Source organism: Petaurus breviceps, unplaced genomic scaffold, assembly GCF_028583685.1.
Source record: "Petaurus breviceps papuanus isolate PSGF00001 unplaced genomic scaffold, PetGlider_PUasm1.0 90407, whole genome shotgun sequence".
NCBI lineage: Eukaryota > Metazoa > Chordata > Mammalia > Diprotodontia > Petauridae > Petaurus > Petaurus breviceps.
Genome location: NW_027187241.1, coordinates 2,364,005 through 2,388,559, shown reverse-complemented (window position 1 = coordinate 2,388,559; position 24,555 = coordinate 2,364,005). Strand labels below are relative to the sequence as shown.

Below are 24,555 nucleotides of genomic sequence, written 5' to 3'. Positions count from 1 at the left end.
TCCAAGGCGAGGAAAGGGCACGTCATACACCCATATCTGCTCTATCCCTCTCGGGAGAGTTTAGGGACCCGTCTTCTTTGTAGGTTGGCTGTGCAGTGCCTATTCTATCCTAGGCACTCACCCGATACCCCTCTGGGCTGTAACTAAGTCTGCGCCTCATCCCCACCTGGGGCTTCTGAAACAAAAAGAACCCCAGACCTTCGAAGGTGAAGCAGGTTCTTTCACGTGACCCCATCTCACAACTGAGAGTGCTTTCCTCTTACTCGGCTAGGGTCCCTCGGCCGCCCCTCCTTCTCGCCGTTTGCCACTACCACTCCCCCCACTCCTTTTCCTCCTCTCCAGTGCCAGGGCTGTACTCAGGACCCAACCAATCTCCCTACTTCTTGAATCTCTACCCCTCCACCCCATCCCTCCAGGCCCTTCGCGGTTGAAGGGAAAACCTGGAGCGGGAGAAGGTTGGGGGCGGGGGAGGGGAGGGAGGTGGCAGCCTCTCAGGGTTGAGGCGGCGAGCTGCTGTCCCCGCTGCTGAGCATGCTCAGTAGCGAGGCAGGTTCCACTCTGAAGTAGGAAGCTTGAGCTTTACACCGGCGGCGGCGGCGGCAGCACCACCTCAGGGCGGCCCGGTTCCTTTAGAACAACAAAATCGGGTTGTTCCCATCCTTCCTCTCTTGCTCTGTTCTCCCCGTCTCCCGGGGGCCCTGCTCTCCCGGGACCCTTCGGACAGCCTAGCCCCGGTAGCGGAGGGAAGGGGCGCCGGAGACGTCGCTCGCTGCACGCCCCCCCTCCCCGGGGCTCCTCTGCAGGGCCAGGCCGGGCCGGGCGGGCCGGGCCCCGGGCAGACGACGCAGGGGACCCTGGGGGCGGCTCCGCGCTGAGGCAGGCCCCGCAGCGGCAGCGGCGGCGGGGGTGGGGGGGAGAGCTCCGGCCCCTGCCCCGGCCCCGGCCCGGGGGAGGCGGTGCGGGATGCCGCCGCCGCCGCCTCCTGGTCCGGGCTCGGCTTGGTCCCTGGTCCTGTGTAAGTGGCCGCGCCGGGCCCCCGCTTGCCTTGCCCTCCGCCGGGGCCGGTTGTGAGAGTACGGCCTCCTCCTTTTCCTCCTCCTCTTCCTTGTCCTCGTCCTCCCCGCCCCCTGGCGCCCCGCTCGGCCGCCGCCGCCCCCCGGAGGAGACCCCGGGGCACCATGCAGGCGCTGCAGCTGCAGTACGAGTTCTTCAGCGAGGAGAACGCGCCCAAGTGGAGAGGGCTGCTGGTGACGGCCCTGAAAAAGGTGAGGTGGGGGCCCGCGCCGGGGGAGGGGCGGGATGGGAGTCCGGCATCCCAGGGACGCCTTTCCCGGGTTCTCGGGGCGGTGGTGGTGCGGCCACTGACCGCACGGCGGCTGCGGGAGGGCGTTTGTAGCGGCCACCCGCCGAAAGCTTAGTGCCTAGCCCCCTCCCCTTTTCTTCTTCTTCTGAGTATGTAGAGGTATTCAGAAGAATTTCTAAAAATGATCCCCTGCTGGTTTTTCATTCTCTCCATCCAATTCAGTAAGCACCGAGGAGACAAAGTGAAAGACAGCTCTGTCCTCAAGGAGCTTACGTTCTTCTCTCCTTTGCATACTCCGAACTAAGGTCAACTTCTCAACTTCTCATTCCAGGTGCCCAGGGCACCTAGGTGAGGATATGGACAATTTCTCACATTTCAACCGCAAGCTTCCTGAGGGAGGGGCCTGATTATGTCCTTCTTTGTATCCCCAGTGCCCAGCGAAGTGTGGCACCAAGCAGTCGCCTCAGAAATGCTTGTTGATTTGACTTTTGACCATCGTGTTTGCCTTAAGCAATTTCCTTGCTTGTTAACAGCATTAGATTTCTTCGGCTTGTTTTTAATAACTGCTTGCCATCAGTCAGAACTGCTCCATCCTCCATTTAATAAGGCTACGTGAAAATGGTACCATTTGATTTGTTTATTAGTTATTATGTTGGAAAGCTAAGGTTTTTGATATTCGAATTTTGGTTTGATAATCAGACTTTTCAACCTTTGTATATCTCTTTGTTATCTATCTGCAAACTTTTAAAAGCAACATTGTGTACTAAAAGGACATTAAGGCATCTGAAACTGAATTCTTTTAATGAATGTGTGTGTGATTTTTGAAATAATTTGTTTCTTTTCTAGTCTTCATTTTTGTCGTGTTACATTTAGAAGTTACTTTGTCTTTTACTATTCTTTTGTCAGCAATTTTTTTTTGTTTTAAAATCTCTGTTACCATATTGTTCAACACAGAAACTTAACAAAGTAACTCTGTGTTTAGTGATTTGTTCTTAAGATATATTTTACTTTTTGTTACTCTAGACTAGAGAATTGAATTTAGAGAACAGTTACTCTTTGTATGCTTATAACTCTGTATCCAATAGTATCTTCTTAATATGTCTTGAAACATATAGAAAAGTTTTTACTCTCTGTATCTTTTTTTCCTTCTATTTTGTATCTGAAACTTTTGCTTATTTTTTCTTACAATGTTAAGTTCAGACTTCAGTGGATCATTTTGTTGTGAAAAGGTCTAAATTTTACAAACAAATGGAAAATCAAATTGAAGAAGCACCTTAATTATGTGGAAGTCAATTTCTTTGCAACTTAAAGTATATAGAACCCAGGAAGCAAGCAAAATTTTCTGAGCGGCCAAAAAGATGTCACAAAGTAAACTTTTAAATCAAGATACTGCATTAGATCCTCACTTAGTTCTTTCTTTAGTCCTATTTCATGCGTGATTCTGCATTTAAGTATGGAAGTAACTTGTGTCACCAAGGCATCTGTGCAGCTACAAAGAGAGTTGATAAGCTTGATAGTGAGGAAGAGAGGAGAAAAACTATAAAAAGTAAACAAAACTCAAGCTTAGCTGTCTGGAGCCATTAGGAGCAAATAGTCTTACACACCTCAACAACCCCCAAGGGCATTACTGTATTACCACATCGAACCATCATTAAAGTAATGATGATACTGAGTCACCAAGAAAAGGTTCAATTATGTTTAGTATCTTACCTTGGGGAGAGTAGAGTGCATCCCCACGACTATAGTGCCAAAGCAGGGATAAGGGTCCTCCTCCCCTCTCCTTCTATGCTTTAGGTCTTACTATCAAGTGACTTATTGGGGGTGGTCTCTTTTAAGGTCCGAATTAACTAAAAAGCATTCAAACCACCATTCTTCAATAGACTCATTTTAAGGAGGCAAGGAAATAGTTATAACTTTCAGAAAGATTTGTCCCTCAAATGTGATAAGTTTCATTTATCTTGGAAAATTAACTTGTGTGGAATAATTCATTTCCTGATACTGGATAAATGAGGTGTTACTATATTATACTTGTATATGAAAGAAGAGATCAAGTAGGTCACAATTTGTGACCTATTGACCTGACTAGTTCAGATGTTATTTAAAAAACAAACTGTATTATCTTGAAATTGACACTACCTCCAGGGAGGAGAATTTAGAGAATGTCTTTTGAATGTTGCTTTTGTGCTTTTTAAAGTAATTCTGATTCATTTTTGTTAATTTAAAAATCCACCATCTAGCACAAATCCTCAGTTTGTTAAGGAAATGGTCTACCTAACTACACTTTTAAAAAATAAGTTGATGTCTTCTTTATCTTACATGATTATAGTTTTCCCAAGTATCTCTCTTACTCTTCCTTTCAGAGTCATCTCATAGGATAAATAGTATTGGGGGAGGGAGGGGAAGAGAAGTATCAGTACAACTGATAAAAGTTCAAAAACATACACAATATATAACACTTTTGTAATTACTACCTCCCTGAAGGGGTGGGCTGGGAGTGTCCCTTCATATCTCTTCTTTCTAGTCTTTCTTAATCTTTGATTTTGTTACATTATTTTGATTTTTTTTGATGTGTAGCTGTTGTTTCCATTTACATTGTTATAGTTACTGTGTATACTGTTTTCTTTATTTTGCTTACTTCCAGATCTCTTCATATTGATCTTCCACTGTTTTTCTCTCTTCAATCATATACATTTCTTACAACACAGTCATATTTCATTACATTCATTTACCACAATTTGTTTAGCCATTCCCCAGTTTCTGGGTATCAACTTTATTTCCAATTCTTTGATATCACAAAAAGTACTGCAATAAATATTTTGGTGTATCTGGGGATTTTTTTTTTTTATTATCAATGACTTCCTTCAGATATAAGCCCAGTAATAAAATAACTTTATTTATATAGTTCCAAAGTGATTGTACCATTTTACAGCTCCACCAACAAGGTATTAGAATTATTATCATTCCACAACCTTTCCAACATTATTGCCATTTTTTGTGATTGGGGGGGGGCACAATTTTTGGGGTATAAAGTGAAACTTCAGGGTTGTCTTGATTTTCATTTCTCTCATTATTAGTGATTTGGGGTGTTATTTCATGTGGTTGAAATACTTTCCAATTCTTGTTTTACTTTTTGGAGGAGGGGAAGGCAGGGCAATTGGGGTTAAGTGACTTGCCCAAAGTCACACAGCATGTTTTTGTGTTAAGTGTCTGAAGCGGGATTTGAACTCAGGTCCTCCTGACTCCAGGGCCAGTGCTTTATTCACTGCACCACCTAGCTGCCCCCCAATTCTTGTTTTAAAACTGTTCATTTATCTATTGGGGAATTGCTGCTATTCAAATATGTATTTATTAATTATATATCTTGGTTGCCAAAGCCTTGCCAGAGAAATTTGATGCAATTCCCACTCCCACCCCCATTCAACCATTCTCCTTCTTATCCTAGGTGCATTGGTTTTGTTTTCATAGAAGCTTTTCAGTTTCATGTAATCAAAGTTATCTATTTTATCTTTTGTAATTGCCACTACCTCTTGTTGGGTTAAGAATACATTTTCTAATAGTAATTGTTTAGCTAACATTTATAGAACCTACTATATGTTAGGTGCTTTACAAATATTATCTCATTTGTTCCTCACAGTAACCCTGTGAGGTAAGTACTCTTAATATCCTCATTTATAAAATGAGGGTGTAAGATGAGGAAACTGAGGCAGACAGAGGTTAAGTGACTTGCTCAAAATCACACAGCTGGTAAATAAGTGACCCTGGGTTTGAATTCAGGGCTTCCTGACTCCAGACCTGACACTGTGCCATGTAGCTGCCTACCCATAAATGTGAGAGGTATGTCATCTGCTTCTCTTCCAATTTTTTTTATAATATGATCTTTAATATTAAGGTTGCATATCCATTTAGAATATATACATACACAAAAATACATAGTTTTCAATAATATAGTCAACCTACATCCAGAAATTAGTCAGTCTATCTGTAAGGTGGTAGACATAGTATAGAGAAAAGCTTGGTTTAGGGCTTTAAAAAAACAATCCCTTTTAGACAAAAGTAATAAACTTTGGAATTGATAATGCTTTTAAAAAACTAAGTGTCATGACTGTAAAGTGAAAGTGCATTATAACACATTAAAAAAAAAACTTTGGTGCTTTTAAAACTAATTGAAGCTATTTCCCCCCCCCCCCCGAAATTATAGGTTAGTCACCATCATTTATTAAGTGCTTACTATGTGTGAGACACTGTGCTAATGATTGGAGATTTTTTTAAAAAGGCAAAAAACAGTCCTCCTTAAGGAGTGTACATTCTAACTGGGGAGACATGTAAATAACTAGGTATACAAACCTATATACAAAATAGCTAAAAGGTAATCTGAGAGTGGAAGACACTGGTAGCTCGAGCAGATCAGGAAAGGGTTCCTGAAGAAGGTAAGATTTAGCTGAGTGTAGAAGGAAGCCAGAACAACCATGAGGTGGAGGCAAAGGAGCAGAATATCCCAGGAATGAGGGACAGTCAGTGCAAAGGTACAGGGAGGTAGTGCCATGACTGAGGCACAGCAGGTAGGGCAGTATGGTTGGATTATAGAGTTCATGGAGGAGAACAGTATAAGAAGACTAGAAAGGCAAGAAAGGGCAAGGTTGTGAAGAGCTTTAAATGCCATACAGAAGAATTTTTGTTTGATCCTAAATCCTTTGCTTGGAAGCAGGAAGGTGACTTGGTCAGACTCTGCCTCGGGGAAAAATCACTTTAGCAGCTGAATGAAGGATGAATTTCCATCTTGGGTGGCTGGAAGGTTGATTCTTCCATTTACAAAGAGGTGTTTGGTTTTTATAATGGATCAGTATTCTATGTAAAGATTAAATTCTCAACCATGTATAAGAAAGCATTAGAATTAAGAGTTTTTGCATAGGAATTTAACATTTTATAAACTTTTACAAAAGTTATGCCTTTATGTATGTCTGATAGTTGGACTGAGACACAGTGTCACATTGTGATAGATTTCATGTTATTAGTTTTCTATTATCGCCAAAGGTAATGCCTTAATTAGGGAGTGGACTAATAAGTATTACAATTATAAAAGAGGAAAAGGAATCAGAAAACTAGGGTGCAGAAATCAGTTGGGAAAATTTTAAAGCATATTTGTATTAGCCAAAGACAACAGGAATTTTATGTCTTCCTACACCTTACTCTTCAATCCAATGACATTGGCTTCCTGGCTGTTCCACAAATAAGATACTATCTCTTACATTGATATTAATTTTGAGACTTAAGAGTATGAAAATTTAAAAGTCTTAAAGAGTGTGGACAGTCACTGGATTCCTACTACCTCAGCTCCTCTGGAATCTTTACATTCTGTTTTCCCTGACCGTCCCAAGGACAAAGAAACTTTAAAAATGAGGATATGACCTTTGGTACTAAGGGAGATTGGTGATGTTAGGAGACTGGGAATAAAGTTGTGAAAAAATCTGGAGATTTTAGGGGGAAAAGGTTTAAAAGCAGAGGAAGAGAAATTGTGAAAAGGAAGAACAATTTGGGGAAGTTTCATTTGGCTGTTTCCCTACAATGTGAATTTGGAAGCAGAGGTCAGTAATTTTGTAGCATGGACTATGAGGGTTGAGTGAAAGGTTGGAGCATCTAAGTAGAGTGCTAGAGTAGGGGGCTTAAGATAATGTGAAAGACTTGGGAACCATTCAGTCAATAATAAATATTTATTAAATGCCAGGCACTGTGCTAAGCTCTGGGGACACAAAAAGAGGCAAAAGATAGTCCCTGCCCTCAAGAACTCCCAATCTAACAGGGGAGACAACAAGCAAACAACTACATACAAACAACTATATATGGGATCGATGGGAAATAAGAGAGGGAAGGCTTTTTGAAGAAGATGGGGATTTTAGGCCTTAAATGAATTCATAGAAAAAGAGGAAGGGGAGCATTCCAAATATTGGCATCAGCCAGAGAAAATGCCACAAAGTGAGAGACATGAACCAGTTAGTGGAAGAATGGTATAGAAAGGATGATAGATATCAAAACTAGACTTAGCCAAGGGTAACCTTATGTCCAAAAAAAGGCTATGAGACTTTCTTCCTCCTCTAGACCTTCATCCTGCTGTTAAAGCAAGGTGGACTCTTAGGACTGTAGTTCACAAGGTCATAAATTTAGAGCTGAAGAGGACCTTATCTATATCATGAGTTAAGTAGGGTTTTTTTTTTTAATGGGCTAGTCTTGGAAAACAAATTTCCGTTTATAGCACTACTTGTATAGGGGAATACATCCCGAATTCTAAACAATTGATTTATAAACCTTGAGAATTCAGCCTCTTGGTAAATAGGAACTATTTGTGGGTTAATTTTTTTTCTTTTGCTTAGGAAGATGTGACCGAAAGCCTTTCTCACATTAGAAACTATTAACTTTTAACTTTTTAAATTGCAAATATTCTTAAATTTTTTCACTATCATACATCTGAATGTGTATGAAAATGAATTATCATGCCATTAGTCTTCCAAGTTAAATCAACAGCTCATTAAATATTTGTAGCAATGAGACTCTTAAGATAGATTTACAATATTTTTCCTGTTTTGAAAATTTAAATGATTCATTATATTTAGCTTTTTAAAAAATTCAATCTCTAGTTCACTTTTGAATTTTGTGAAGAGGAACCAATACTTCTTAACTTTATAAAATTAAAATTTTTAAATGAACAATCCACAGCAGAATTTGAAATCTGGTTTATGGTAAGTCTTTAATAGATAATTCTGCTAAACTTGAAATTAAATTTTAAATACTAGATTAAATGGTCAAATACTATAATTAGCTCTTTTACAAGCATAGTATAAACCTTTTGCTGACTTTTTAACACTTTTTTTTTTTTTTAAGCAATCGGGGGTTAAGTAACTTGCTCAAGGTTACACGGCCAGGTGTTTCTGGGTGGGTGCTAAGTGTTTGAGCCTGGGATTCGGTCTCCAGGTCGTCCTGACACTGGAGCCGGTGCTCTTACTCACTGTGCTACCTGGCTGCCCCTTGCTGACTTTTTAAAAGTAGACTAGTAATATGACTTAGGCAGCTTTGAAAGTTCTATTATCATTTGCTTGTAATTTTCTATGAAAGTTTCTTTTGGCTAAGGTTTAATTCACTTGGTCTTGATCCAGAGGTAACTTTTTTAAAAAGTTTCAGAATTGATGGACAATGTAACCTCCATTTTTGAAACATCGTTAATACTTAGATGTACAAAGGAAACCTTTAGTAGATTCTAGAGAAGTAGAATAATTTTCTTACTACCAGGCAATAATTAACAACAACAACTAACACTTACATTACACTGTATACCTGGCACTGTGCTAAGCATTTTACAATTATCTCATTTGATTCCCAAGACAACCCTGGGAGACAGGCACTATTATTATCCTGTTTTAGGAAATTGAGGCAAATAGAGGTTAAGTGACATGTTCAGGGTCACACAGCTAGTAAGCATCTGAGGCTGGAGTTGAACTCAGGTCTTCCTGGCTCCAGGCCTGGCATTCTATCTACTGTGCCACCTAGCTGTCTGGGTTCAGGCAAGGACATTTTACATCAAAAGAGAATTCTATGACCAAGCAAGGCAAAAGCCATTTTTGAATGGGTTAATAAACCTTTGGGATTTACAACTAAACATCTTAATTTAGAACATATGTTTTGTAAAACCACAACTTAAAAAAAAATTTAAACTCCCTGGTTGTATGTCTGGAGCCCTATGTTGTTATCATTTGATACAGCTCTAATACCTATAATGTAAACTAGCTTATTTGGGAATTTTAAACATTTTATTTAATGTAAATTTGTGCTTTTTGGGTATCATTTCACCTTTGGAAATAATATTTCCAAATTCTTGTAGCAATTTACTCTATGATAATAGGGTTTCATATTTTTTTTTTGTTTAAGTCTCTCCTACTCTCTTGATTAAACTGTTTTAGAGCTGGTAAAAAATATATTAGTTAATACTATTGGAAAGAAAAAATATCTTTTATGCAGAGAGGTGAAGAATGAGATATACATTTAAAGACATGGCCAATTTATGGGATTTGTTGTGTTTGACTATACTTAAGGGAATGTCTGGAGTCTAGGGGTTAGAAATTATAAAGCAGGGAAAGTTAGAACAGTAGTAGTAATGCCAGGGGTAAAAAAGAAGAAAAGAGAAAAGGGTGTCAAGGAAGCATTTAAAAAATAAACATAAGTGAACAGAAAGAATTTCAGAAGGGGTTACAATCAAGCAGAGCAGTGTGGGAACTACAGTGTTAAATTTAATATGTACTTTTATTAAAAGCTGTATTGTTTCATATATAATTATTTTCTGTTCTTGTATGTGAAAATGTTCATATATTCAACTGGTTTGTAATATTAAGCTTTTTAAAATAGTATTTATTATTGTTATATTCACATGTAACTTTACCTAGTTGATTTATAAAAAACCATTGTACCCAAAAAATATTCCAAATAATCCCCAAACTCCCATTTATGGCTTCTTAGAATTTCAGTATATAGTGCTTAATAGCAAATTAGCCAAGCTTATTTCTTATTGCCTTGATTATGGCAGCCTAGTTTATTATTCAGCAAATTTGTATTCTCTGATCATACTTATAATGGTTGTATATTTTAAAAAGGAATTTGGGATGAATAAACTTCTTCATAATAATCTTTAACCTAACTGAAAAATGAGAGTGAAAATGTTTATATTGTCAACAAAGTGTTGATTCAGGAGGAAGAAATGGATAAGAGGAACATATTAAAAAATCCATTTTGGGCTTTTTGGTAAATGGGATAAATGCTTAGTCATTTTTTTTTAAATCTGCAAATCATTTTGAAATGCCTAAGATATTAAGTATAATTATAATCAAATTTAAAATGTCATTGCTCTCAGAATTGAAATGTATTTTGCCTGGAGTTTCAATATTTTGAAATAATGTTAAAAGTTAGTTTCTAAATTAGTTTGGTATAAATTAAACCAGTCTCTCTTAGAGTAGGTAGATATATCTTTGATACCAATAGTCTGTACTTTGATATATAATTGATGATTGGTTCTTATTGGCATAGTCAGTCAGTAAATGTTTATTAAGGACCTACTATGTGCCAGGTACTATACTAAGCACTGGAGATGCAAAGAAAGGCAAAAGACTGCATTTTTAAGGAGTTTACAATCTAATGGGAGAGACAATGTGACAACTATATACAAACATGATATTTACAAGATAAATTGGAGATAATCAAAAGAGAGAAGTTATTAGTATTAAAAGGGATTATTAGGAGAGGCTTTTCAGAGAACACAGGATTTTATCTGGGCTTTGAGGAAAGCTAGGGAGGATAGAAGGGAGAGTATCCTAAGCATAGAGAATAGCAAGTGAAAATGCCCAGAGTCTGTCAATGATGTTTGATTCCTCCACTCTCAGGAAAACTGTTTTTCCATGTGACATTTTTAGCTCTTTATACCTTGATCATATTTTATTTAAGTTTGAATCCTACATAATTCCATGCTGTTAAAACCAGTATGTTAGAAATGTCTCAAAAATTAATTTGATAATTAAGGCACTAATTTTCTTTTGAAATTTTATTCACTTATAATTTTGGGATTTTAGTGCAAGAGTTAACTACAAATCTATATTAGCATATGGTATAATTCAGCACACTTAAAACAAAAACAAACTAGGCTTGGGATATTAAACATGTCTAAGTTTGGACTGCCAGTGATAAAATAGGTGGTCCTATTATCCCTGGTGCAACCAATTTACTGCCCAGTTTCACTATTTCTTCATCACTTATATATCAGGCATACAAAATAATTTTTCAAAAAATATGTTAAAGGATTTTTTCATCATGGACAACTTCACTTTAGAACTTTAACAATTCCATAAAAATTGGTGTGTCTAAAACAAATTCAGTGTTGAGTAAGTTATTCATTTAGTCCTTGATTGTTCATTTTCTTTATGTTATTCCCCTAAGCAGTCAACAATTATTTTGATATCTCCTTTTAGTGATTTATTTATTGGAGGCCAGCACTGTGTTAGTATAGGAGACACAAAAGTATATAGTTAAATTTGACAACTATTTATTAAATACCCATTATGTATAAGGCACTACATAGGTGTCATGCATATAACCTGACAAAACCAAAAATAATTCCTGCCCTTGCGGAGTTTGAATTTTACTAGAGATGGAGAGATATAGCAATACACAAGTATAGTATAAGCTAATTTGAGGGAAGAAGCACCAATACCAGGAAGATCAAGGAGGGCTTCATGGAGGAAGTGGCTTTTGAATTAACTAACCCTTGTAGTAAGATAAGGATTCCAAGAGGCCAAGATGAGGAGGGAGTACTTTCTAGGCATGGAGAATGAATGGCCTGAGTAAATGCAAGGAAGGGGAAAAGAAGTATCAGGTTTGGCAAACAGCTTGTGGTCCAGTTTGACTGGAAACAAATTCACGAAGGGGGGTACAGTAAAATAATGCTAGAAAGAGAGTCTGATTGTTAAGGGCCCCAAAATGTCAGATCTACAGGCAGCGGGAAGCTAGTAAAGGTTTTTAAGCTTTGATATGGTCAGATCTGTGCCTATGTGTCAGCTTTGTGGAGGATTGATTGGAGGGAGAAGAGAGAGACTAGGAGCAGCAGGCAGAAGGGCATGGTAGATAGATATAGCTAACTTCGGAGCCAAGAACACCTTGTTCATATTCCACCTCTGATATACTGGCTGTGTGATCCTAGCCAAGTAATTTAATTTCTCAGTGCTCTAGATAGCTCTCTAACCTGCGTGGCAGAGGGAGTTCCCTCATCTGGGAGTTCTATGATTTTATGATGCAGCTAGAGGGATAGGGTCTCCAGCTGCCATCTACCAAAGCAAATTGGCACCTTCGCTACAATTTAAGAGTCTTAGAGATGTTTGGCTTAAATAGAAACAGGGATCACCTAACCATATTTATGAATCCCTGCAGGTTACACATTAACTCAAAACTGCATTTTGATATTATCTGTAGTCTATTCTGTTTGTATATTTTGTTAATATTTCCCAATTACATTTTAATCTGGTTCAGGATTCTCAGGAGTATGGCCCATTTGATACCTCTAGCCTAGAATACCAAGAAGTTAAATGATTTTCCCAGTTACACAGCAATATGTGTCAGAGGAGGGACTTGAACCTAGGTCCTCTTGACTTTGAGGTAGCTTTCTATCCACTATACCTTAATGCTGCTCACTATGCAGATAGCTATGCCATATTTCTTTTCATGTTTTAGAATTAAAATGTCATGGTGGGGGGGGGAATCTTTAAGTAAATGGAGTATTGTTTTGTAGAAACTTAAGGTTATTATCTTTTTTACTTTATGCCTGCTAAGTTTCTGCATCAGAGTGTGGGGGTAACTGGTTGCAGACTTGACTGGATTTAACAGAACTTTGTAAAGAAAGGTGCTAAGATGGATGGATGAAATTATTCATATTATCTGAATTTGGCAAATGTCAGTATATATTAATAGTGATTTTATGGTTAGAAAATGCTAATGCTTAATTCTTCCTTCCTCAAGGAAGGCAAATGTTGTAATGTACTGTGTACTTGATTGAAGTTAATAATAAAACAGTCTTGCAAAGGGGTTTTCTGAATCTGACTTCCAAAATTTCATTAAGCCTTTGCAATTTAATGATATTCTCATGTTATCTCTGCTATTAGACCTTTAGCTTCTTGACAGATTTTTTTTTGGTATCCTCAAGGGCTTTAGCACAGTGCTAAGCTGATGGATATAGCAGTACTTCACATGAGTATGTGCTGTTGGGCATATATTTCATTTTTTTAATGATTTTGGGAGATATAGCTAATAACCTAGGTCTTTAGTGCTGATTCATGCTAATTAACATGTTGGAAGTCAAATCAACAAGCATTCATTAAGCTCCTACTCTGTGCCAGCATGGGCAGGTCTGAAGAAGCAATATAAAGACAATCTCATGGTCTTTCTGAAGAACTTTGTAGTTATTTGTGAGACATAGGAGACATTGGCACAGGACTATCCAGCATGGTGTGCCTGCATCAAAGAAGGCACTGTGCTCTCTGAGTAAAGCAGAATTGCAGTAGCTCCAAAGAAACTTGAGATGTGCAAATTTAGAGACTTCTCCACTCCAAATGTCACATGGACTATTTGTGTCCAACCTGTAGTAGAGCCTTCTGAGCTCAAATTGGTCTGATCAGCCGTAGTTGAACATACTGTACCTTGACCCTATTATAGTGATGTCATATTGGTCTTCTTTGAGAATGAAAGACAACAACCGACTTTATTATGCCAGGCATTGTGCTAAGTGCTGAAGCAGCTAAGGAGAGAAATCATTTTTATAAATATTTTCTCAAATTTGATATTTGCTGGAAAAGTTCTTACAAGAAAATGTTTTCCATTTAGTAATAATGGTAATTGCTAGCATTCATATAACACTTTACAAATACCTCATTTTAACTATTATTCCCTTGGATTTTTTTTTAAGCAAGTGGGCTTAAGTAACTTGCTCAAGGTTACATGGCCAATTATTTCTGGGTGTGCTGGTAAGTATCTGAGCCCAGATTCGATCCCAGGTCATCCCGACTCTGGGGCTGGTGCTCTTAATCACTGACCCACCTGGCCACCCCTAAGCAATTGGGTTTAAGTAACTTGCTCAAGGTTACATGGCCAGGTGTTTCTGGGTGGGTGCTAAGTGTCTGAGCCTGGATTCAATCCCAGATCATCCTGACTCTAGGGCCGGTGTTCTTACTCACTGTGCTACCTGGCCACCCCCATTCCCTTGGATTTTTACTAAACTGGAAAGATTTAGAATATAGTCAGTAGTGACAGATACTTCCTACCTGTGTGAACTTGGATAAGTCCCTTAACTTATGTTTGCCTTAGTTTCCTCTACTGTAAAATGGGGCTAATAGCACTTACCCAGAATTGTTGTGAAGGTCAAATGAAATAATATTTGTCAAGCATTTAGTATGGTGCCTGACTGATACCTGGCAGGTGCTATGTAAATGTTAGGCATTATCATCATGTTATCCATTGTTTCCAGCCAAGTTGGGCCACAATAGTACCTGCTAGGCAGTTACTATCATCCCCATTTTACAGATGAGGAAACTGAGGCAAAAAGATTAAGTGACTTGCCCCAAGTCACATTACTGTATGGCTAGGGACAGATTTAAACTTAGGTATTCCTGACATTAGGCCCAGCTCTCTATCCACTGTGTCACCTAGCTGCATCTGATGTTACAAGAGAAATTTCTAAAAATTGTGTCCTATAACAACTCTATTATGCAAATAAATCATCAGTTCACAGTTTTGTAATGGGTTAAACATCTAGGAAGTAAAAGTACCTTCACAAAGTTGTTGTGAAGTTTGTGTGTGTGTGTGTATGTGTGTGTGTGTATAAAAATGACTTTGTAGACCTTCAGCCAAATAAATATTAGCTTATGGATATTATTATTGCCATCATTTGGTTGACTAAATTGTACTTCTTTCATATAAAAATATTAGCACTTAAGATAATTTTTTTTAAAGCAATTGGGGTTAAGTAACTTGCTCAAGGTTACACAGCCAGTTATTTCTGGCTGTGGTGGTATCTGAGCCTGGATTCGATCCCAGATCATCCCGACTCTGGGGCCGGTGATCTTACTCACTGTGACACCTGGACGCCTATAAGCAATTGGGGTTAAGTAACTTGCTCAAGGTTACATGGCCAGGTGTTTCTGGGTGGGTGCTAAGTGTCTGAGCCTGGATTTGATCCCAGGTCATCCCGACTCTGGGGTTGGTGCTCTTACTCGCTGTGCTACCTGGCCACCCCAAGATAATTTTTTTTTTTTTACTAGAAAAGTAAATTGAAAAACCATGGGTAGACAGACTCCCCTTAGAGACTTGGACAATGTTGAAGAATCGGTAGGGACTTTAGAAATTTAATCTTAATCCCCTTAATTTTATAGATGAAGAATCTTACTATGAGTGATCTCAGCTTGTTAGTCTTCATTTTTCTAAGATTTGGAAATAGCTTCCTAATAAAGCTGCTTTACATCTTTTCTAAGAATCTAAAACATTTTCTTCCTAATGAAGGTAGTTATTATTTGTAGTATATTCAAATGAAATTAGATTTTTTTTTAAAGGAAGTCCAAACACTCAATACTAATTTATTTAGGCCAGACATCCATCTCCAGAAGACTTTTTAAAGTTTACTTGTATCTTGATGTTCCCTTGTCATCTTTCCTTTCATTGATTATGCAGTGCTTTTAGTAGGAATGATGATAATAATGTGTCTACCATCTCTGCTTCCCCCTATTCCCAAGCTCCTTTACATTCTCAGTCTTATTGGTTGCATTAAAACTTTTGGAACACCCTATATAGATCTTGAGAGTCATCTACATAGAGATGATAATTGAAATGTTAAGAGCTGTTGAGATTACCAAAAAAAAAAAAGACTATGTAAGTAAAAAAGAAGAACCTAGAATAGATCTCTGAGTTATACCTATGCATAAGAGTGTGCAAGGATGATTCACAAGAATATTCAGCAAATATTGATTGTCTATAATCAGTCAATAAACATTTATTAAGTGCCTACAATGTGCCAGGCTCTCTGCTAAGTCCTAGGTGTGGTGTTCATTTCTGGTTGGAAAGCATTAGCACCTTAATTGCTGTAAATTTGTTTCCAGTTGGAGAGGTGACCTGAGGGCAATTTTGTTTGGGCCTGGGCTTGGTAATTTTTAGATATATCTCTCTATTTGAGAGAGACATTTAAAAGATTTCTATGTCTCTAAAAAAGTCCTACCCCAATGGCTGAATATTAGTTGAGGGTAACTCTGGATCCTCAAAATCTAAGTCATAAACTTCCATAGGTTTTTAACCAAGTTGGAAAGGTTTAGAATACAGTTAGTAGTAACAAACACTTAGTAGCTGTGTGAACTTGGATAACTTCTGTTTGCTTTAGTGTTCTCAATTGTAAAATGAGGATAAAAGTAGAACCTACCTACCAGAATTGTAAGAGTCAAATGAAATGATATTTGTAAAGCACTACAGTGCCTGGCACATAGTAGATGCTAGCTATCATCATCATCATCATCATCATCATCATCTTTGACTTTCCACTCTCTTACCTCCCATATCCAATCAGTTGACAAGTTTCCTGGATTTTACCTTCATAATATCTTTTATATACACTTGTCTTCTCTCTGACACTGCCACCTCCCTAGGAAAAGTTCTCATCACCTCACTCCTGGGTTATAACCATAGCCTTCTGGTTGGTGTCCCTTCCTTGAGTCTCTCCCTACGTCTTTCCATCTCCCATTCTTTTTTGTTTTGTAATTTATTTATCATATTTCCCAATTACATGTAAAATAGTATTAATAATAGTATGTATATATGTTTTTAAACATTTGATTTTAAAACTTTGAATTACAGATTCATTCCCTTCCTCCCTTGTCACCCACCCTTATTGGGAAGATAAGCAGTTCAGTATAGGTTGTACAAGTGTAGCTAATGCAAAACATTAACATAGTAGATATATTGTAAAAGACTGACTGAAAAGACTGAAAAAGAAAAATTTCTCTCCCTCCTATCCCACCTCCCACTTGTTCTATTCTCTACTTTGATCTACTACCTTTTCAAAAGTGAGTTTTTCCAACTTCCCTCCCCCCCAGCCTGCCCTCCCTTCCATCACCCCCCCTCCCATTCCCTTCTCCCCTACTCTCCTGTAGGGTGAGATACCCTATTTAGTGTATATGTCATTCCCTCCCAGAGTCAAATTCAATGACAATAAGGTTGACCCCTCCCTTTTGCCTTCCTATTCTTCCCCTCCATTGTAACCATTTTCCCTTGCCTCTTCTATATGAGATAGTTTACCCCATTCTGTCTCTCCCCATCTCCTCTCATTATATTCCTCTCTCACCTCTTAATTTCACCTATTAAATATCATCCCTTCCTATTGAATTGGTCCTGTGCCCTCTATCTATGTATACCTGTAAACATATACACACATTCACATATGCATTCATATGTCCATATACCCTCATATATAAACATATATATATATATATGTTTCTATTCCCTTCAACTTTTCATACTGAGAAAAGTTTCATCTGTTACAGTTATTGTTTTTCCATGTAAGAATGTTAATAGTTCAACTTTGATAAGTTCCTTATGATTTCTTTTCCCTGTTTACCTTCTCATGCTTCTCTTGCTTCTTGTATCTGAATGTTAAATTTTCTATTCAACTCTGGTTTTTTCATCAAGAATGCTTGAAAGTCCTCTATTCCCCTGAATGACCATATTTTCTGCTGAAACATGATACTCAGTTTTGCTGGGTAGGTGATTCTTGGTTTTAATCCTAGCTCCTTTGACCTCTGGAATATCACATTCCAAGCCCTTTGATCCCTCAGTGTAGAAGCTGCCAGATCCTGGGTTATCCTGAATGTATTTCCACAATATTCAAATTGTTTCTTCCTGGCTGCTTGTAATATTCTCTCCTTGATCTGGGAATTTTGGAATCTGGCTATGATATTCCTAGGAGTTTTCTTTTTGAGATCTTTTTCAGGAGGTGATCAGTGGATTCTTTCAACCTCTATTTTGCCCTCTGGTTCTAAAACATCATGGCAGTTTTCCTTGATCTCCTGGATCTATTTTCCAGGTCAGTGGTTTTTCCCATGAGATATTTCACATTGCCTTCTATTCTTTCATTTGTTTGGATCTGTTTAATCATCTTGATTTGTCATAAAGTCATTAGCTTCCATTTGCTCCAATCTAATTCTGAAGGAATGATTCTCCTTGGTGAGTTTTTGAGATTCTTTTTCCATCTGGCAAATTTGGCTTTTTAAGGCATTCTTCTCCTCATTGCCTTTTTGAGCCTCTTTTGCTATTTGAGTTAGTCTATTTTTAAGGTGGTATTTTCCTCAGTCAGGCTGTTGACTCTCATTTTGTAATTTTCTTGCATTGTTCTCATTTCTCTTCCCAATTTTTCCTCCACTTCTCTTATCTGCTTCTTAAGGTCCTCTATGGCCTGTAACCAGCTTGTATTTTCCTTTGAAACTTTTGGTGCAGGAGTTCTGACTTCACTGTCTTCCTCCTGTTCCATGCTTTGATCCTTTTTCATCCCCCAAATAGGAGTCTAATGTTGGGTTCTTCTGTTTGCTTTCTTTCTTTGACCTGGTCATGTTGCTACTCAATTACTTGACTTTTGGGCTTTTTGCCACAGTAGGACTCTGCTACCAGACAGGGGAGCTTTGTACCAAATGCTGGGGTTTTCTCAGCTGCTGGAGGTATTAGTTGGATGTCTTTGCTGAAGACTCCACACACTCTGGCAAGGTGGTCACACACCCCAGGACCTCTACCCTAGACTGCAATCCAGATCCAAGCAGGTTAAAGCAAGAGCAATTACCCCTCAGACTAATCGCTTGGTCCCCCTACAGTCTGTAGGCCAGGAACTGAAGCTGCCATGTGAGGATGGCTGCAGAACTGAGGCTCCTAACAGCTTCTCACCCCAGGGGCAAAAGCCTACACACTCCCAACTACTGGGTCCCAAAGTCCACAGCGCACTGACCTCTCACTTTGTCCTTTGCATCTATGCCTTGATAATTCTGGAGACAGCCACAGCTGGCTGGTCAGGCCTGCCCTGGAGCTAAATTCCGCTTTTGGTGGGGCTGGGCTTGGCTTCCAGAGCGCTGCACTGGCCAATTCCTGCCAACCTGCCAGGCTGTCCTCAGCAGGAGGTTAGCTTCTCTTTGTCATTTTGTGGGTTCTGTAGCTCCAAAGTTTTTTCAGAGTCCCCTTTTACATGAATTGGGGAAGGTGGAAGCTGGAATCGGTAGGAGGACCTGCTTCTATTCTGCCATCTTGACACTCCACCCTCCATCTTCCATTCAGTTGTCAGATTAATCTTTTTAAAATTCAGGTCTGACCATTTCACCCCACTATTCAGTAAACTTCAGTGGCTTCCTATTACCTCCAGGATCAAATGTAAAAATCTCATTTGTCCTTTACAACTATTCATAACTTTGTCCCTTTCTACTTTTTTCAGAGTTCTCATATCTTACTTTCCTCTGTGTACTTTGTACTCTAGTGACACTGTATCTCCTTCTTGTTCTTTAGATATGACATTCTACACCTTGACTCTCTGCATTTAGACTGACTATCCCCTCATGCATGGAACTTTCACTCTCCCTTCAGTCTTTTTCCTGGCTTTCTTCAAGTCTCAGCTAAAGACTCCCTTCTCCTGCAAGAAACCTTTCCCAGTTCTCCTTAATCTTAGTGCCTTCTCTCTGAGATAGTTCCAATTATCCTGTATATAACTTATGAGTACATTGTTGGTTGTTTGTTTTCATGTAGTCTTTCCCCCTTAGGCTTTGAGCTTCTTGAAAGCAGGGATTTTTTGCTCTTCCTTATATTTCTAGCATTTAGTACAGTACTTGTCATGTAGTAGGCACTTAATAAATTTTTGTTGACTTAAACATACAAATATTTATATATTCAAATATTTTTGAAAATGATCCAAATGTTTTTGAAAGTGATTAGAACTAGTAGGATTTTTGAGTTTGGGTTTATACTTTTAATTAATTATTTTATAGTGTCTAGTATAGCATTCCCTGGTGTATGAGTGGAATAGGAAATATATCTTGTCCATTCCTTCTTTATGTGAGTATATGTTTATTAGTCATTATAGTTATATGTACAGTAAACAATGCTGTATTTAGAACAATGTAAAGAAAAGTTTGTAGGAAATAGCTTCTATTAAGCTTCAAGAGATCTTTGATTATGCAATATATTGATTTTTAAATATATGACTAAATATATGATTTTATATATGACTAAATATATAAATTGAAGTTTAAAACTCTTGTCATTTATGTGTATTAAGAGAATGGAACAGTGCTATGTCCTACTTAGTAAGTTATTTGTTTTCTCACATTTTCATTTCTTATTGCTGCTTTTTTTCAGTTGTCAAGAATCTATTTTATCTCTATTCCTCCACCCCCACATATATTCAAACTGAAAAAAGAAAAACAGAAGCATAACCCTTGAAACAAATTAGTATTGTAGAGCAAAACAAAGTTCTGTATTGGCCATGTCCAAAAATGTGTGTATCAATTTGTAAGTCACTTCTTTATCTGGAAGATAGCATTCTTCATTATTGCTTCTCTGGAATCTTGGTTAATCATTGCATTGATCAGAATTCTTAAGTCTATATCATTTCTATTTTATCTTTTGGTTTTAAGATATCTGGGCAGTTTTCCTTTATAATTTCTCGAAACATGATGTCTAAGCTCTTTTTTTTAATCATTGGTTTCAGGTAGTTTAATAATTCTTATAGTATCTCTCCCTGATCTATTTTCCAGGTCAGTTATTTTTCCAATGAGATATTTCTCATTTTCTTCAAAATTTTCATTCATTTGACTTTGTTTTATTGTTTCTTGATGTCTTGTGGAGTCCTTAGATTCCACCTGACATTCTGATTTTTTTTTTGTTTTTTTGGAGGGCATTTGGGGTTAAGTAACTTGCCCAAGGTCACACAGCTAGTTTTTGTGTGTTTGTGCTAAGTGGATGAGGCTGGATCTGAACTCAGGTCCTCCTGGCTCCAGGGCTGGTGCTCTACTCACTGCACCACCTAGCTGCCCTAAAAGGTTTCATTTCTTTTTTTTTCTTTTTTTGGGGGGGGAGGGCAATTGGGGTTAAGTGACTTGCCCAAGGCCACATGGCTAATTTTTGTGTTAAGTGTCTTGAGGCAGGATTTGAACTCAGGTCCTCCTGACTCCAGGGCCAGTGCTCTATTCACTGCACCACCTAGCTGCCCCTGACATTCTGATTTTTAAGGATTTATTTTCTTTGGTGAAATTTTGTACCTTTTACTATTTGTCCAATTCTGTTTCATAAGGGATTATTTTCCTCAGTATTTTTTTGGCCTCTTTTACCAAACTATTAATTCTTTTCATAATCTTATTGCATTGTTCTCATTTATTTTCCCAAAATTTTCTCTGCCATGCTTATTTTATTTTTAAAATCTTTTTTGTTCTTTTTTCAAAAATCTCTCTTTAGCTCTTCTAGGAATTCTTGTTGGGATTTGTGTCCAATCTGCATTTTTCTTTGAGACTTTGCTTATCAATATTTTCCACATCATTTTCTTCTTCAGTTTGTATCTTCTTTTCCCATGTCACTGTAGTAGCTTTTTTTTGGTTGTTGTTGTTGTTTGCTCATTTGTCCAGTTTATGTCTTGATTTGGACTTTTATGTGAGAATTGGGTTCTGTTTACCTCTGGGGTGAGGGAGAGGGTGGTTTTTCCAAGCTTCATGCTTTTTCACTCTGCTGTTTTCTCAGCTAGTTGTGGAAACTGTAGGTTTTCAATGTTTCCAAGATGATGTGATCTACAGAGATATAGATCTATACTTCCCTCTAGATCTGTACTGTTGTCCTTACCTAGGTAGGGCCACTATTCTCTTTCAACCATAATTTCTCTCCTTCCTAGAACTGCAACTTCTACCCAGGTGGGGACCCTGCTCTCTTTTAACTATAAGTTCTCTCCACCCTGCAACTGGGACCCTGGAATTAAGGCTTCTATTCACTAACTGTCCAACCACTCCTTTGTGCCCTGGAACTGCAACCTGGAACTGGGTAATAGGCAATGGAGTTATCAAGTGGTGCCTGGTACTATGCCTAGTTCCAGCACAGGGGTCTCTTGTACTTTCTTTCTGACCAGGTAGTTAATCCCTTTACCCTCCTGGTATAGCTGCTGCCACTGCTGCTACCACCTCCACAGCCCACAACTGTATCTCCATTGCATTGCACTTCTGGCCAACCCCTATCCTAGTGCCACAGATCTCTCCTTTTCTCCTAAGGTGTTCTGAGTATAACCTTTTCTTGGTTATGCCTCTTTAGAATTTGATTTGATTTGATTTTTAAGCTGATTTAAAGAAGAATGTTGAGAGCTGGGTTAGAATGTTCCTTTTACTCAGCTATCTTGGGTCTGCCCTCAGAATTCTTAAGTCTTTCAGAATTGTTTTTACAATGTTATTGTCATAGTTTAAATTATTCTCCTGTTTCTACTTATTTCACTTTGCATCAGTTCATGCATGTCTTCTAAGATTTCTGTGAAACTCTCATTTCTTATAGCACAATAGTATCCCATTAAATTTATGTACTGTGATTTGTTCAGTCATTCTGCAGCTGATGATCACCCTATTAGTTTCCATTTCCTTGAAAAAAGAGGTGCTATATATATTTTTGTATATATATGACCCTTTCTTCTCTTTTTGATCTCTTTTGGGTAACAGGCCTAGTAGTGATTTTGTTCCCTCAAAGGGAATGCAGTAACTTTTGGAGCTTAGTTCCAAATAGCTTTCCAAATCAGCTAGACCAATGTGCCTGTTTTCCTGCATTCCCTCCAACATCGTTCTCTCTCTCTCTCTTTCTCTCTCTCTCTCTCTCTCTCTCTCTCTCTCTCTCTCTCTCTCTCTCTCTCTCTCTCTCTCTCTCTCTCTCTCTCTCTCTTTCTCCCCCTCTTTCTCCCCCTCTTTTTCTCCCCCCCTCTACCCTTCTCTTTTCTCCTTCCCCCTCCCCTTGTCAACTTTGCCAATCTGATGAGTATAGGGTTTATTGTTGCTGTTTCTGGAAAATCTCTTCTATCTTTCTCTTTACCATACTCCTTGCCACCAATTTAATTAAAGCCATAATTACCTTATACCTGCTAAAGTGGTCTTCCTACTGCAATCTTCTATTGCCTTGAGTTTATTCTGCACTTTACCATCATATAAACCTAATGTTCCATACAAAACTTAGTAAAATAATGCTTTAATCATGTCCTTACCATTCTCAGTACCCAAGCTGAATGTATTCACTCCTGCCTGTGAGGTCGTATAACACCTATTTTCTTTCTCTAATTCAGCACTTATTTATTGCTTCATTACATATAACAGATTTGTCGTCTCCCCAGCTATGTGGTAGACTCCTTGAGGTTAGTGGCTGAATATTGTATTCCTCACATATTAGATGGCCAATAAATACTTGCTAAAATAATAAAGAGGTATTTTTTTGTTTTTGTTCTTGGCCCCAAGACTATTGTTCCTTAATTTTTAAAAACTTTGGTATTTTATTTTCATTTTCCCCAATTATATGTAAAATTTTCAACATTTGTTTTTAAAACTTTGAGTTCCAAATTCTCTCCCTTCCTCCCCTCCCCTACATTGAGTCCTTCATTTTTAAAAAGGGTTTTATTTTATTGTTGCTTTGAAAGCTTAAAACTAACTTTTACATGGAATTTATATATCCTGAATTTTTGTTTCATTTGTAGAAATATATGTTAATTTGTTTCATATTTGCATTAGATAATGCAGTAAGATACTTTTGACCTGGGGAATATTAGCTAAACTGTTTATATGTTTATTTTTCTCACCTGGTACAGTGTTTAGCACTTCACAAATGTTTTGTGGTTTGATGTTTTACTATTCACATTAAAATTTGGGATTACCTACAATTCCAAGACAATAGACATGGGCAAAAATAATCTTAAACCTTATTCTTCTGCTTTAGTATACCTCTATATGTTAAGAAATTGGAAGGCTTCATTTAAATGTTACTCCATTGTCCTGAATAAAATTTATACAATTCCTAAAGTGCCTCATACCAGGTGGTATCTTTTTCATCCATAGGATCTGACCCACTTTTACAGTTATTGGAGTAAATGTATTACAATTCACATGTCTAGAAGGAAGACCTGTCTGATACCTGTTAAGGTTCATCCTCATTTTGAAAGAACTAAATCACTTCATATTGTTACATTTTTTTTTAATATAAAAAGTTCAAACCTACTGAAGGATTTTGTGACAAAAGTTTGTATGTCCATTGTTTCTATAGGAAAATAGCAGAAGTACTATACATGTACCATGAGATATATTGTGAAAACATATTAATATTTCACTAATTTGATTTGTATATAATCTATAAAAACACTTTTTCACTGAGTCAACTAGCATTGTAACATAACCTGCTAACCCTTCTATGCCATAGTGGAAGATATTCATTAGATACTCTGCTAAAGTATATCTATCTTCAATCTTTCTTCTTCAGGTTCTATTTCTACCAGAACTTGGCTAAACTTGTTCTCTGATGACTGATCCAGCCTATTGTGTGTGATACTTAATGAGTTTTCACTTCATGTAGGAATCAGCAGAACTTGTGTCTTTAAGATCCAGGGTTCTCAGAATGTCAAGATGAGGCATCAGAATAGGATTTCACTGGCAGATTAATCACTAATGCTGACAAAT

General features: G+C 37.9%; 1 protein-coding gene across 2 annotated transcripts in view; it reads left to right on the top strand.

Moving 5' to 3' along the window:
* The first annotated feature begins 1,028 nt into the window (after window positions 1-1,028).
* Window positions 1,029-24,555, top strand: part of SOS1 (SOS Ras/Rac guanine nucleotide exchange factor 1) — a 206,784-nt gene continuing 183,257 nt past the window's right edge. Inside the window, exon 1 of one of the 2 annotated variants that reach the window (XM_069108616.1) lies at window positions 1,029-1,265. In XM_069108616.1, the coding sequence (XP_068964717.1) occupies window positions 1,179-1,265 (87 nt within the window). In that variant the 5' untranslated portion in view covers window positions 1,029-1,178. The remainder of the gene's footprint in view (window positions 1,266-24,555) is intronic. The other variant, XM_069108617.1, reaches the window with a different exon arrangement.